This window comes from Phoca vitulina, unplaced genomic scaffold, assembly GCF_004348235.1.
Source record: "Phoca vitulina isolate PV1807 unplaced genomic scaffold, GSC_HSeal_1.0 scaffold14, whole genome shotgun sequence".
Taxonomy (NCBI): domain Eukaryota; kingdom Metazoa; phylum Chordata; class Mammalia; order Carnivora; family Phocidae; genus Phoca; species Phoca vitulina.
Window position 1 is genome coordinate 6,795,922 of NW_022589717.1, and position 15,495 is coordinate 6,811,416.

General features: G+C 37.9%; 1 protein-coding gene across 1 annotated transcript in view; it reads left to right on the forward strand.

Annotated features, from left to right (window-relative positions):
* Positions 1 to 206: 206 nt before the first annotated feature.
* HSPA4L (heat shock protein family A (Hsp70) member 4 like) overlaps positions 207 to 15,495 on the forward strand; it is a 47,284-nt gene continuing 31,995 nt past the window's right edge. Inside the window, exons 1-3 of the mRNA XM_032412802.1 lie at positions 207 to 674; positions 12,928 to 12,985; positions 14,558 to 14,698. Coding sequence (XP_032268693.1) covers positions 568 to 674; positions 12,928 to 12,985; positions 14,558 to 14,698 — 306 coding nt within the window. The 5' untranslated portion in view covers positions 207 to 567. The remainder of the gene's footprint in view (positions 675 to 12,927; positions 12,986 to 14,557; positions 14,699 to 15,495) is intronic.

Below are 15,495 nucleotides of genomic sequence, written 5' to 3' on the forward strand. Positions count from 1 at the left end.
GTTGGCTAAGCGCGGGGCCGGCCGGCTGCCTCTCACCTAACCCACTCGCAGTTCTCCCAGCTGCCGCGCGATGGCGAGCAAACTACCTTCGCTTTGCGTCCTCTCCTCCCTGATCCTCCCCGCTCCGCCTTCTCCCTCCCACCCTCAGCTGGCTCAGCCTCCTCCATTTTCCAGATCTTTCTCGAACCCTCAGCTTCTCGGGCAGCCGTTGCCCGAGTACTGACGGAAGCGGCCGAAGTGGAGGCGTGGAGCAGCCTCGGGCGCAGAGCGGCAGTTCGCGCACCTCCCCGGCGGCCGAGCGCGCAGGCGCAGACCTCTGTAACTGCCGGTTGGAGGCGGTCGAACCGCAGTGGCGAGAGACCGAGGCGGCGGAGCCAGCGGTGCTGGAGGCCTCTGTTTCCTCCTCTGGTCCCGGACGCGCTGCCCTAGATTTAATGCGTAGCGACTTCGGGTCATCTCTCCTTTGCTTCTCGTAGGAGTCACAGTTATTCGAGCAACAGCTCAGAAAAGGACGCGGTTCCCGCACAGGAGGCTTCAGCACCAGCACCCCGACCATTGGGCGGCGGGATGTCTGTGGTTGGCATTGACCTCGGCTTTCTCAACTGCTACATCGCTGTAGCAAGGAGTGGCGGCATCGAGACCATCGCCAATGAGTACAGCGACAGGTGTACCCCGTAAGTGTCTTGGCTCGATCATAACCCCGACCCTAACAAACGTTTTCTGCCGACCCTGCGTTGGTCCTGCTGGCTGGTTTCTTCTGCGCGCCGAACCTTGTGATGACAGGTGCAGTCCATCAACTGCAATCTCTGGAGACCGCTGGTTGGCGGGCCCAGGTGGGAGTCGGACTTCGTCTCACTGCAAAGCTGCTTTTCCTTAAGGGACGAGGGACTTCACTCTAATAGTTGGCGCATCTCCTTTCTGTACCCACTCACGCCCACATCACCACCCCGGCCTCTGTTCCCCAGCGGGCCTGCTTTAGTTTTCGGGGGGTGGTGCAGAACCACCTCGATATCCCGAACAGATCTCTGAAAAGATGTCTGGTTACCTCTAGCAGGGCTTGCGTGGGATTATCGGCCGCGGGCGGGTATCTCCCATTAGCTGAGTAAAGAATTCTTCCTTCTGCCCTTCCTTCTTTCCCCCATCTCTCTCTGGGTGACAGCTTTTCAGAAAAGTAAGAGATGAAAGCTTAGACTGCACACACCAGAAGATGAGCTGCAGGTTCATCTGGCCCAGAAAGCCTTTTTTTTTTTTTTTTTTGATAAGTTGTTGAGGTGTTCGAGGTTTTACCCCAGTGCCCTTGAAAATTCGAGGTAATCGGACTGGTTTCTAGTGGCGTATATTAATGATGCATTAATAGGGAGGGAATCGGGGATGGGAGTTGTTGGCCTCCTGTATTGTATTGGTAATGTATGTCCATTAATGGAAAGCGGTGCAGCTAGAACCTATCAAAAGCGAATGTCTACAGAATGAATAGAAGAATCAGAGGCGGCTGTCCTGTATAAACAGGATTGTGGAATGATTCGTTTATGAACACTTAATGAAAGACTTAGGAGTGGCATTATGTCACGGAAACATGTTTCCACACGTTCCATTGTTTCTCTGGTCTGCGAAGTTTGTTGGCAAAGAATAATTAGACAAAGAATAATTAAGACAGGTCTATGAAAAACTAGGCTTTTATTGTCAGCTCCTGTTACTGGTAATTTTGTGAACAAACCAACTGTTCCTGTCTTACTTTCTGTGGAAAAGTAACTAAACATCTTGATTTGACGCTTTAAGATGACCCAAAATATAATTATATAAATATGGATTAATTTTAAGATCAGTGTTAAGCTAAGCCTTTAAATGATAAAATTACTATGATTTTATGAATAATTTAAAAATATGTCGAGGAGATGTTGAAGAGTAGCTTACTTGAAGCAGTCTGTGCTTTGGTTTCTTTCAAAGAATATTCTGGAAGATTTTATACCACGTTTTTCTAGATATATACATTATATTCTTTTGAAATTCTTCATGTTTAAATTCTCAAATATGACCATAGATCAGTTAATCTTCATAGTACTGTTACAAGTTTTGCTTCCTTTTACGGCTTTTTCCAGCCTTTGTGCACAATGAGAGGCTGAAGCAGTAATTGTGAGCTGTTTTATGACTTTATGTCTGCAAGATCTTGTTTTAAGCCACAACAGATACCGGCTGCCAGAAAAGAACCAGTAATTCCATTGTACTCTTTCAGCAAAGTAGAGGTTAATGAGGGCAGTCTCTGGCTTCAGGGACTTAGCCCATGGAGAAAAAGTGAGGGGTATAGGATGGACATTCCTCTAATCCTTAAAGCCTTATCCTAAAAGATCAGAAACCAGAACCGTAAGACAGATACTACATTTACGGCTCAGAAGTCTTAGTAGTGCCATGACTCTTTAAAGAACCTGGCCAGACTTACAGAGAGTTCTTTAAAAATTAGGCTGCTTATTTTCATGTTCTGGAAGTCTCTTTGCTACTATTCTTAGGCACATTGGCTAATTCTACATGGCTGAGATTTAATATATTTCTGATCAGTGTGTAAGAGTCACTAATACCTAGATTTAATGAACCTAATCCAAACCAGAAAATTGCTAAGGTGGAAGTATTCTTAGCTTGAATCAGCACCTCTGCCCTTCTTTTCATGGCTGTGTACTGTTATTTACCTCAGGATCTTCTATTGTTACTGAACTAATACTTGACTGTAGTCTGTTCTTAACTCTGTATTTGCTCTGTGGAGCTTAAATTATTGAGTGAAAACCTAGCTTTTCCAGATCCCTGGACCTTTGTTTATTGAATACATATCTTGCAAAAAGCATAACTATTAGAGAACCTGTAAATTTTCTAATACACCACAGTATTTAATGATATAGATAAACTAGCTTTCAAAACCTTTTTTTCCCTGTTCCCGTCACTGCCACTAAGGTAGTAAGACATAGGTATTTCCAAATACATTGCAAAAGGACCTTGTGGAAAGAGGAAGGAAATGTTCCATTTAGTTGGTTTTGGCATTTATACTTTTTAACATTTGTTTCATTCTTTAACATACTTGATTATGTATACATGGGAAGGTCTGGTGTATAAACCAAGGACAGTTAAATGGAAGAGATAATTGCTTAAGTTTTGGCCTACAGTTAAGGGACCAAGAACAAGTAATTTAACTTAGTCTTCAGATTCCCCTTCTATAAAGTTGGAGGGCTGTACTAGCTGCTCTTCTCTCATGGATAAATTGAAGAGGGAGAAGGAAATTAACATGCATAAGTTGAAGAGGAAAAAATTAATTTCAGAACATTTTCTTATTTAAAACAATTGTTACACAAATAGTACATGTTCATTGTAGAGATGTAGGCACATTAAAAAGTGAAAGTAAAAATTTAATTCCTCCACCCAGAAATAAAACTTCCTGATGGTTTTCTCTGTGTTTCAAGGATAGATTATACTTTATAGTCTGGTAACCTCTATGTAATACATGCTTCTCTATACCGTTAGTTTCAGTGTTTGTATAATCCTTTCTTTAATCCATCCCTTTTTGGACAGTGAGGTTGTTTATATTTTTTTTATAAGCCATACTGCAATAACTATCTTTGTAACTAAATGTTTGACCCTTATAATTTTTTCAAATAAATTCTTAGAATAACTAAGTATGCACATTTTTGGATAAGTTTGTATTGTTCAATTAAGCATAGATGTGGGGATTGGAATTTTCATCCCAGGCTTAATTATATCAAAGTGATTAGTTTCATACATGGGAAAAGAAAACTGTAGCCAAGGACCTTCATTCAATATTAGACTAAAGCATGTGATCAGCTAAAACATGCTGCTTTTGTTGATAATAATGATTGCTATGTGACAGGCATTGTGCTTCTATTGTTATACATATTACATCAATTCTTTGAGTTTGATAGTACTAGCTTTTTTCATAACCTTAAAGCAAACTTAACTGTTTTGGCCAAGAACTTATAAGCAATGAAACTGATTCAGTTTCAGGCCTCTTTTACCCCCAGAACCTCAGTGTCCTTCCATTATCCATTGGCATAAGGATGGTATATCCATATTAGGTTAATGAGGATATAACAGTCAAAGGAACAAATTATCTGGCTGAGAAGCATCTTTGCTCTAGTATCAATAAATTCATCTGTTTTTGACTAGTTTCTAAGAACTACTGTTTTAAAATGGTTTTAAGTTATTTTAAGAACATGTAGAAAATCTTATTTTGTTTGAAAAATTCATTAAAATGTGTACCAACACAAAATAGGTTAGTATATGGAGGAAAGCAATGTGGAAGACTGTAAACTACAAACTGCATATTTCTTGTGGGTAGAATTATGGAGGGCGTGCTTTTAATACATAGTCTGTAATGTTTTGAATTTTTCTGAACATACTTTACAATAAGGAAAACTGATTTTTTTTTTTTAAGCGAAAGTATTTCAAGAGATTTTTGTTAGGTGTATTTTATCAAAATTCTGTATGATCAGACTTAGTATTCAGTTCTCTGGTTTTCTGTCTTCCTTTTTCCCTATTTCTTTTTTTTTTTTTAAAGATTTTATTTATTTATTTGAGAGAGAGAGTACATGAGAGGGGGGAGGGTTAGAGGGAGAAGCAGGCTCCTCGCTGAGCAGGGAGCCCAATGCGGGACTCGATCCAGGGACTCCAGGATCATGACCTGAGCCGAAGGCAGTTGCTTAACCAACTGAGCCACCCAGGCGCCCTTTCCCTATTTCTTTACCAGTGTATGAATAATCTGGAAATATGGGAATATATTATTTATACATTACTTTGAGAAGTCCTCTTCAGTGCACACAGGTAGAAATCACCACTTTGGGTTATTAAAAATAAACATTTTTATACATAGGAAATGCCAAACTCCAGAGATTAATAGTAGCTATAGTTGGGAAGGAGGAGGACTTTTCTTGGTGATAGCAGTTGGGGAAGTGAGGGGAGGCTTTTACATTTTATTTAAATATTCTTTGTACCATATGAATTGGCTTTGTGTATCTTACTCTGAGCTTATGTTAACTTTGATTTAAAATATTTTAAATATAAACGAGAAAGTAAATCTCCAACCCTTCCCAACCACCCAGTAAACTTTAATATGTATGTTTTTAGTTTTATGCAAGTGTATGTGTAAATAACTGGGATGTTTTTCTATTTGCTTTTTCACAAAAGTAGAATTACATGGTATGTATTTTGCAACTTTTTCTCAACATATATTGTGAACATCTCAAACTTGTGTGTATAGTGCTAATTTACCTCATTTTTAAATTTATTTATTTTTTTTTTTTAAAGATTTTATTTATTTGACAGAGACACAGCGAGAGAGGGAACACAAGCAGGGGGAGTGGGAGAGGGAGAAGCAGACTTCCTGCGCAGCAGGGAGCCCTATGCAGGGCTCCATCCCAGGACCCTGGGATCACAACCCGAGCCGAAGGCAGACACTTAACGACTGAGCCACCCAGACACCCCAAATTTTTTATTTTTTTTAAGTTTTTAATTTCAGTTAACACACAGTGTAATATTAGTTTCAAGTGTACAATTTAGTGATTCAACCTTCCAAAAAACACCCAGTGCTCATCACAACTGCATTCCTTAGTCCCCATCACCTATTTCACCCATCCCCCACCCACCTCCCCTCTGGTAACCATTAGTTCTCTATAGTTCAGAATCTGTTTCTTGGTTTGCCTCTCTCTTTTTTACCCTATGCTCGCTTGTTTTGTTTCTTAAATTCCACGAGTGAAATCATATGGTACTTGTCTTTCTCTGACTTATTTTGCTTAGCATAATACTCTCTAGATCCTTTGGGTAAATACCTTGTAGTGCAATTGCTGGATCATAGGGTAGTTCTATTTTTGGCTTTTTGAGGAGCCTCCATACTGTTTTTCAGAGTGGCTGCACCAGTTTGCATTCCCACCAACAGTGCAAGAGGGTTCCCCTTTCCACATCCTTGCCAACACCTGTTGTTTCTTGTGTTGTTGATTTTAGCCATTCTGACCTAATTTACCTTGTTTATTTAAATGGGCTGTACAGTATTCCATTGATAGATGTACTACTATTAGTGGACGTTTCAAATTATTATTTTGCTATTGACAAAAATTCAATGAGTACCTTTTTTTTTTTTTTTAAATTGTGCTAAGTGGAGTGGAAAGGCAGATGGCTCACACATTAGCATGGCCAAAGCTAGGACTATAAAATCTTTCAATATGAATATTTTCTATGATAAAACAAAATGAATCTTTAGTTATTGCCTTGAATTTGTGGGTGAGAAATTCTGAAAAGTTTCTAGAAGGCAAGGAAGGATAAGTACAAATTATATACTATTTATTGTGAGTTTGTGTTTAACATGCTTTGGTAGTCTTTCGTATGTGGTCACTACAATACAAATTAATCAGCATAGCTGTGTTCTGATGAAGCTTTATTTACAAAAATAGGTGACAAATGGTAATTTACAAACCCCTTGTCTAGTCAGTCATAATCAAAAGAACTTTAAAATTATAGTGCATTGCTATTGAAATTTGACCTGTCGAATTTTAAGATAGTTTTTTAAATAATGTATCTAACAGTTAAATACATCTAATTTAATATAACTAATCAGCTTTTTAAATATGTCTACCTAAGTATAGTTGACCCTTGAACAACATGGGTTTGAACTGTGCAGGTCCACTTATATGTGGACTTTTTTTTTTTTTTTTTTTGATACATACAATACACTACTGTGAATGTATTTTCTCTTATAATTTTCTTAACATTTCTTTTTCTCTAGCTTAATATAAGAACACAGTGTATAATACACGTAACAAAATATGTGTTAACTTATCAGTAAGGCTTCTGGTCAGCAGTAGGCCATTAGTAGTTACGTGGAAAGTTAAAAATTATACATGGACGGCGCCTGGGTGGCTCAGTCGTTAAGCGTCTGCCTTCGGCTCAGGTCATGATCCTGGAGTTCCAGGTTTGAGTCCCACATCGGGCTCCCTGCTCAGCCAGGAGCCTGCTTCTCCCTCTCCCACTCCCCCTGCTTGTGTTCCCTCTCTTGCTGTGTCTCTCTCTGTCAAGTAAATAAAATCTTAAAAAAAAAAAAAGCATTTAGAAACTCTTAAATTTTTATTTTTTATATGTTAAAAAGTTTTATCCATTGTCCATACTGAAAGACTGGAAAGTTTTTGTTATTACTAAATCATATATGCCTAAAAGAAATCTTATTTTTGGGGACACCTGGGTGGCTCAGTTGGTTAAGCGGCCGACTTGATTTCGGCTCAGGTCATGATCTCAGGGTCCTGGGATGGAGCCCCCTGTCGGACTCCACTCTCAGCTGGGAGTCTGCTTGAGGATTCTCTCTCTGCCCCCCCACCTCCATGCATGCATGCATGCATGCTCGCACTCTCTCTCTCTCTCAGATCTTTAAAAAAAAAAAAAGTCATCTTATTTTTCTAAGTAGCAAGCTAGAAAGCAAATGGCAGCCATAAGTCTTTTTTTTTTATTTATTCATTTGAGACAGATACAGAGAGAGAGCATGAGCAGGGGGAGGTGCAGAGGGAGAGGGAGAAGTAGGCTCTCCGCTGAGCAGGGAGCCGGATGTGGGACTCGATCCCAGGACCCTGGGTTCATGACCTGAGCCAAAAAGCAGAGGCTTAACCATCTGAGCGACCCAGGTGCCCCAACCATAAGTCTTTTTGAGAATATTCCTCCCCCACTTCCTTCTAGGGCAATTTTTTTCCAGATAGTTAACCTTGAAAAATAATAACCATATATTTTCTTTACTGCAGAACTTCTCAGATCCGTTAATTTGTTTATAGGCATTGAAACTCCCAGGAAAGAATATTTTCCCCAACTTATTTGAACCTCCAAGGGAATTACATTCCACAGAGCAGTATTTGGAAAATGGTGCTATAAGGCAGTGGTTCTCAGTTGGAAATTTTGCCCATTAGGGCACATCTGACAATTATATGAAGATACATTTTTGGTTGACACTCTGGGTGTGAGGTGTTGGGGGGAGTGCTTCTGGCATCTCAGGAGTTGACCCCCTGATTTAAACCAATTGATGGCCCTTTCATATCATCATTCATTCAGTTATTGTTTTCTTAATATGTACTTGATAACAGAAGAGGCTATAAATAGTAATTGTGATCTTATGGAAACTGGCAAGGGAAAGCTGACAATTTTTAAAATAGGGTTATTTTTAAAGTGAAAGTGGTAAAATCAAAATAGGCTTTGAATCCTTAGTGGAGACTGACAAAGTGAGCAAATTTAAAGAGTACTGACCTCTTAGGTGAGGAATCTCCTAGTCTTTGGCAGTACGTGTTTTCTCCAGCCTGGTTGTGCTTGGCCTTAATAGGCTTTATAAGACAGAAAGAAAATTAATTTTAAGTTTTAAGGGAAAATACAAATACAGCTTTTTTTTTTTAAAGATTTATCTATCTAAGATAGCGTGCATATGGGGGGGGGGGCGGTCAGAGGTAGAGGGAGAGAGAGAATCTCAAGCAGACAGTCCACTGAGGGTGGAGCCCAACATGGTGCTTGATCTCACAACCCTGAGATTACGACCTGAGCCAAAATCAAGAGTTGGATGCTTAACAGACTGAGCCACCCAGATGCCCTAAAATACAGCTTTCTTAAATTAACACCTGACATTTGATTTTCATGCCCCTGCTTTACCAAAAGTGACATCGGACATTTAGAAGTTTTGTTTGTTTAGAATTTTGTGGCATTCTCTGAGAATCTGGGATTACCACTGTGGTGGCAATATCAGATTGGAAATTATAGATTTAAGCTGCATTGTAAACCCTTTGTTTTGTTTGTTTTTAGGTATAAGATGGAATTTCTAAAGAGCAGTTGAAATAAAGTATAGAAAGTATAATATCAATGGATTATGCAGTATACATTTGGGTAAACTACTGAATGTCCTTTCTATAAAAACTTTTGTGTCGGCCTCTAAAGTATGGTATAATGTGTTTATTTCCCTTGGTGTTAGTAAAGTCAGGTAAAAGTTTTGAGAGATGCTAGGTATTTTGATTTTTCTGAAAATACTTAGCAAGTATTCATTTAGTGGTTGTATTCCAGAATCTTTTTGAAAGAAAATTAAAGGAAGGAGTTTGAAGCACTTTTTTAGTTATGTGAGGAAGGTTTTCTGTGTATTGAAACTGGGTATTTCCAAGCTATAACACTAAATTGTTTAAACTTTAAAAGTTGTCTACTTTTAACTTTAGAGAATATCTAGTAATGATAACTGTTTAGCTTTGTCTGTGAAGTGATATATGTGTGCAGCATGTTTCAAAGAATCTAGTACTTAATAATTGATACTTGAATCAATATTATTTGGCTCCTGTGTTCTAGGAGAAGTGAACTTCTAGAGAATCAACCTAAGAATAAGATTATCTATGTACTGAAGTGATGGTAGCCTAGTATTAAAAAATTAAAAGTATTCTTATGTGTGTCCAAATAATGGAGTTGAGAAAAGGACAGATTATAATAAAGTAGACTAAGAGGTGGCAAATCCATATTTTCTCTGATGAACTTTAGGATGGAATGCCAACCATCCACATAGATAACCATATTAGGTATGCAAATACTCTACTCTGGCAGGGACTATGGTGAATCAAGGAGTTACTTGGAAGAGATCATCTGCTTGGATGTCTCAAACATACCTCAGTCTCAGCATGTCCACATTAGCACTGCGATGGTCCATCCTCAAACCTGTCCCTCTTACAGTGTTTTCTGTCTCATTAAATGACACCACTCTACCCTCTTATGCAAATGGGAAACCTAGACATTAGTCGTGATACTTGCCTCTTCCTCTTATCTATTCCAGCCCTGTTCAGTAAAAATATGTTAGCAACATGCATAAATGTTCTAGTAGTTACACCAAAAAGATAAGAAACAGGTGAAATTAATTTTATGTATTTGATTTAACTCAACATATCCAAAATCTTATTTCCATATTTTAAAATCAGTGAGATATTTTATATTCCTTTTTAAATATTAAATTTTCAAAGTCCAGAGTATGTTTCACACTTAAAATGAATACATCTCAATTCATACTAGCCACATTTCATGTGCTTGATCATCACATATGGCTGGTGGCTACCATATTAGACAGTGAAGATCTAGTCTGTCACTAAGTCCTTTGAGTCGTACCTCCTAAATATCTCTTAATTCCTTCTCCCCCTCTCAGCTGCCATCATCCTGGTATAGATTACTGATAACTTCTAGCCTTCCTCCCATCAGTTCACACTGGTCAAAATGATCTCTGCCAAATCTCCTTTAATTCCACCCCCATCATCATTTACTCTTCCTTAAAATCTCATCACTTCCTCGGGTGAGCCTTTCCTGATCCTCCTCCTCTAGGTCAATTCTGTTATCTACTCATCTAGCATCAGGTATACCCTCTATTGTAGCACCTAGTTTACTTTCAGTTGTGTGAGCACTGTAAGTTCCAAGAGAGCCAAAACCATGTCTTTTTCCCCTCACTGTATCTCTAGTAACTAACAGAGTGCCAGACATAAATTACTCAACCAAAATCTGTTAACTAAATGAATTTAACTGCTTGCCCTTCCTGAAAATGCTGTGGCCCCCAGTATAAAAGTGTCTTGTTCAACCCTTAAAAAGCACTGTTCTGAGGACGGCGGGGCGGGGCTGGGGGAGGCACCTGGGTTGGCTCAGTTAGTTAAGCATCAGACTCTTGATCTCAGCTCAGGTCTTGATCTTCAGGTTTTGAGTTCAGACCCCATGTTGGGCTCCACATTGGGTATGGAGCCTACTAAAAAAAAGGGGGGGGCATTGTTCTGGGATCTTTCCTCTTCAGTTCATCTTCTATATAAGCATGAAATGTTCTCTTCTTTATCCAAAAGCCTTTAATGAGTTCCTTTTACCTACTGAAATAAATGTTAAATTTATAACCTGTCATTTGAGGCCCTGTATAATCTGACCCCAATACTGTCAAAATGTCAAATGAAACTAGCCAAGTTGTATTCTTCCTACTCTCCAAATAAGCATTACCCTTAGGAGCCATCTTTCTATTCATTCAATAAGTACCTTTACTATATTACCAGATCATGATCTAGGCCAGTACTGTCCAGTAGAACTTTCTATTCTGTATATCTCTTCTGTTCTATGTATTATCTCTTCTGTTCTGTGTGTATATATATATATATTTAAAATTTTATTTATTTATTTGACAGAGAGAGACAGCGAGAGAGGGAACACAAGCAGGGGGAGTGGGAGAGGGAGAAGCAGGCTACCCGCCGAGCAGGGAGCCCGATGCGGTGCTCAGTCCCAGGACCCTGGGATCATGACCTGAGCCGAAAGCAGACACTTAACAGGGACTGAACCACCCAGGCGCCCCTGTTCTGTGTATATTCTGTTCTCTGTATACTCACTGGCCACATACGGCTGTTAAGCCCTTGAAAGTTGGCTGTGGAGCACTTAAAATGTGAATAATTCTGAGGAACTGAATTTTTTATTTTGGCTAAATTTTATTAGCCACGTGTGGCTAGTGGCTACCAGATTGGGTAGTGCAGATCAAGGGAATGGAGCACACGTTATCTGCCCTCATGTAGTTCATGCCCTGGTGTGGAGATACAGTCAGTAAATAAATTGTATCAGATGGTGATACATTATGCAGGAGAATGAAATTAGGTAAACAGTAGGAGATGTATATGTTGGGAAGGAGCAGAAAATGTTTATATAAGATAGAAAAGGTGTTGATGATAAACTGACATTTGAGCAGAGACATGAAAAAAAAATGAGAGAGGTGTGTAAGCCATGTGGATGGATATATTTAGTAGTGTTCCAGAGATAGAGAATAGCATGTACAAAGGCCCTGAGTAAGAAGTGTGCTTGCATTATTCTAGAAATAGCAAGGAGACCAGTGTGCCTAGATTGAAGTTACAGGGTAGAGCAGCCAAGGACCAGACCACAAAGGGTTTTATTGGCTGTTGGGGAGACTTAAGCTTTTGCTTTATGAGACAAGACACCATTGGAGGGGGAGTTTCATGACCTTAGTCTTGAAGAGGATCACTCTGGTTATCATATTGAGAATAGATATATCCCTACATACTGGGAATGTCCTTTTGAACGAAACAGATGTGTATTAAAATGTTTTCTCTTCTTTCAGATCTTAATTCAGAAATCACCTCTTCCGCTTGCTTTTCCTAAGCCTTATATAGAAGTGATTATTCTTTTTCACTAGTATTCATAGTCCGTATGGTCATAGTCCTGTATGTTGATTTTTTTCTGTAGACTATAAATTCTCCAACAACAGTGATTGTAGCTAGTATACACACAGTGCTCATAGTTAGTGGTTGATATGAATGGTACCTGTAGTTACAACTAAAATCATGGAAACACTTTCTTAAATTATAACATGAAATGATATTTTGATGAAAATGTTGCTCCACACTTGCTTTTATAAGCAGAATTACATCTAAATGCAGAAATTAAAAAAAAGAGCAATCATAGTGTTCAAAGCATTTACCCATATTCACTCATTTAATCCTCACACAAACCTGTGAGTAGGTATTATTATCAGCACTATCTTCCAGATGGGAAACTGAGACAAATAATGGTTAAGTAATTTCTACAAGATTACAGAGCCTGGATTTAGATCCATGCAACCTGGCCTTACTGAACACAGTTAATTTTTTTAGTAGGTCATAGACCAATAGAATTCGAAAAACAATTTTGGGGGCCAACAGAGCATTGCCAGCTATTAGCAACATTTATTCTAAGAATTCTAACATTCTGACCACTATTCCATTACTTATGAAACCAAAATATGGAAAGTTCTGATGTCCATTAACCTATTTTTAGAATATACCTGATTATGTTAATCCATTTAACTCATTTTTTTCATAAGGAGAGGCAGAATGATGGCATATCAATTTAAACGTACCATGGGAACAAACTTTGTGTTTTTCGCTTGTTTAGGGCCTGTATATCTTTGGGATCAAGAACTCGAGCCATTGGAAATGCAGCTAAGAGCCAGGTAAATTGTTAATGTAGATGTTTTGACTTACAGGAAGAATTTAATGGAATCTTGGTAACTAAGCTCCCACTTTACATAGTTAAGAGTGAGAAAAGAGAAGGAGGGAAATTTGACAGACCCGAATATCTTTGTATTTTAATAGATATATTTTGCTTTGGGGGTTGCAAAATATTTCTTATATTTTATTTTTTTAAAAAGTCTTTTTAGTTGTGAAGTTAGGGTGTTGCTACCATATGACACCACTTTTTCCCCTGTATGGTCACTTTTCTAAGAGGTATCCTATCTAGAATATACACTTCAACAAGTAAGCAATGTCTTTGTAAAAGAAGGTGGGAAAGATGGAAGAACTAATTTCCAGAGTAACCCAATGTAGCTACTTTACATGGAATCTGTTTAAGTATTCATATTTCTAGGCTTCTGAAGTGCTTATAAGTAGAACGTTTACTTTTAACATTCTTTGTTAGAGGTTCATTTTCCTCAGACTTTATTTCCCTGAACCAAAAGCCCTTAACAATTACTTCTTACATTTTAATGTGTACCTGGGTCTTCTTTTCCTCATAAAATAACTTTGTTTAATGGGGCTTTTTTCCCTCCTGATTTTATAAGGATAATTGACTCATTTATCTAGGAATTTTTGCTTAAGACTTTATCAAAGTTGTCTTCTAATTGGCCTATATATGAAAATGTTTATCTTCTCCTACACTTTCATATTGTACATAAACAAATGTGTTTGTGCCAAAATGACTTCTTCACTAAAGTTTACATCTCATATTCTGTGTGATCTTCTAAGCATATCATAGATAACAGAGTCTCTGAAGAAAGCAAACTAAAATTACTCCTCTTAAAGGGACCACTGTGGTAATTCAGCATCCCAGTAGCTTTCATCTCGTAATTGAAGAGCAAGATCTATTTGGCTTTAACTAAGAGGGCAGCAACTGGATCTCAGTATTATTCTATAGTGTGAACTACATGTTCTAGTTAAAGAAAAAATTACTTTGCTAAAATACAAGCCATTTGCAAATTAAGACACTTTAACTTTTGCATCATGCTACACAGAAGGAGTTTAAATTTACTAGCCTAGGAGCTCTTCTCAACAGTGAGGAATTGCATTCTTGCTGCATGAGAAGTTTCCCAAAGAACTAGATATTAAGAGGGAAAAAAAAGGGGGGGCAATATGGAAAAGTGTTTCAGTAAAAACACAGTAATGAATGTGGAAGGAAGAGAACTCAAACCTAATTCACTAAAGCAAAAGGTTGAGGAAAAACAGAGATAAGTTATAGATAGATTTTCACTGTATTACTTGAAAAGTTTTACATTTTTGTTCTTTCTTTTTTGAAAACATTAATTTTGAGTCTACATTCCTAGGATAGGAGGAGAATTTGGGGGGCAATAGATATGATGCATACATTCTTATTGTATAATTTTACTGTCAGCTGGAAGCCAGACAAATGATTGTGTCTAATTCTAAATTTAAATGTGTAGGATAAAGAGACTTGGTGGTATTAAGTATTAGCATAGTGTTTATTTTGCATTCATTAAATATTGATAAATAAAAGTGTTTACTGCCAACAGATAGTCACGAATGTAAGAAATACAATTCATGGCTTCAAAAAGCTTCACGGGCGATCATTTGATGATCCCATTGTCCAAACCGAAAGGATCAGGCTTCCTTATGAACTGCAGAAGATGCCTAATGGAAGTGCAGGAGTTAAGGTAAGCTTCTCAGAGTATAAACATATTTAAATTCAAGAAACCAAATATAATATTGCCTGTTTGTAATTTAACTTTTTTCCTCTGGACGCAGTACATATGTACCAAGATTCAGTTTTTGTAGTAAGCTTTAGTGAGTGTAAAAAAATTCTAATTAGATAATTTTTAAAATCCAAACAATACTTTTATTGTCAAGGAAAAATTATTTGAAGAACTTTTAGAGGTGAACAGTTTTCAAGCAATAAAGGCAGAGCCGTAAGTGATTTAGAAAAATAGACCCCATAAGTATATTAATTGCTATATTAAAGCAAACTCTACTTCCAAGTAAGAGATTGATTCTTGATTTTTAATTCTACATCCTGAGACAGTAAGTTGTAGATTAGTTAACAAAAACATGTTTGTTGATTTTTCAGAAACTAACAGAATACCTCGAAACATAGTTACCTTTTGACCCAGCAGATTCACTCTTATTTATATACACCAGAGAATTGAATGGTATGTGTACACAAAAACTTGTACATGATTGTTCATAGTAACATTGTTCATAATAGCCAAAAAGTAGGAACAGTCCAAGTGTTCATTAGCTGATAAGTGGGTAAATGAAATGTGGTACCTATACAATGGAATACTATTTAGCCATAAACTGGAGTGAAGTACTGATATGTACTTCACCCGGATGAACATGGCCACATAAATATACATATATACACTTACATGCACGTATGTTGTGCTGCTTGAGAGAAGCTCTTCCAAAGTTTAGTGTTAGAGAACAAAATTATGTTCACTGAGGACACAGAAGT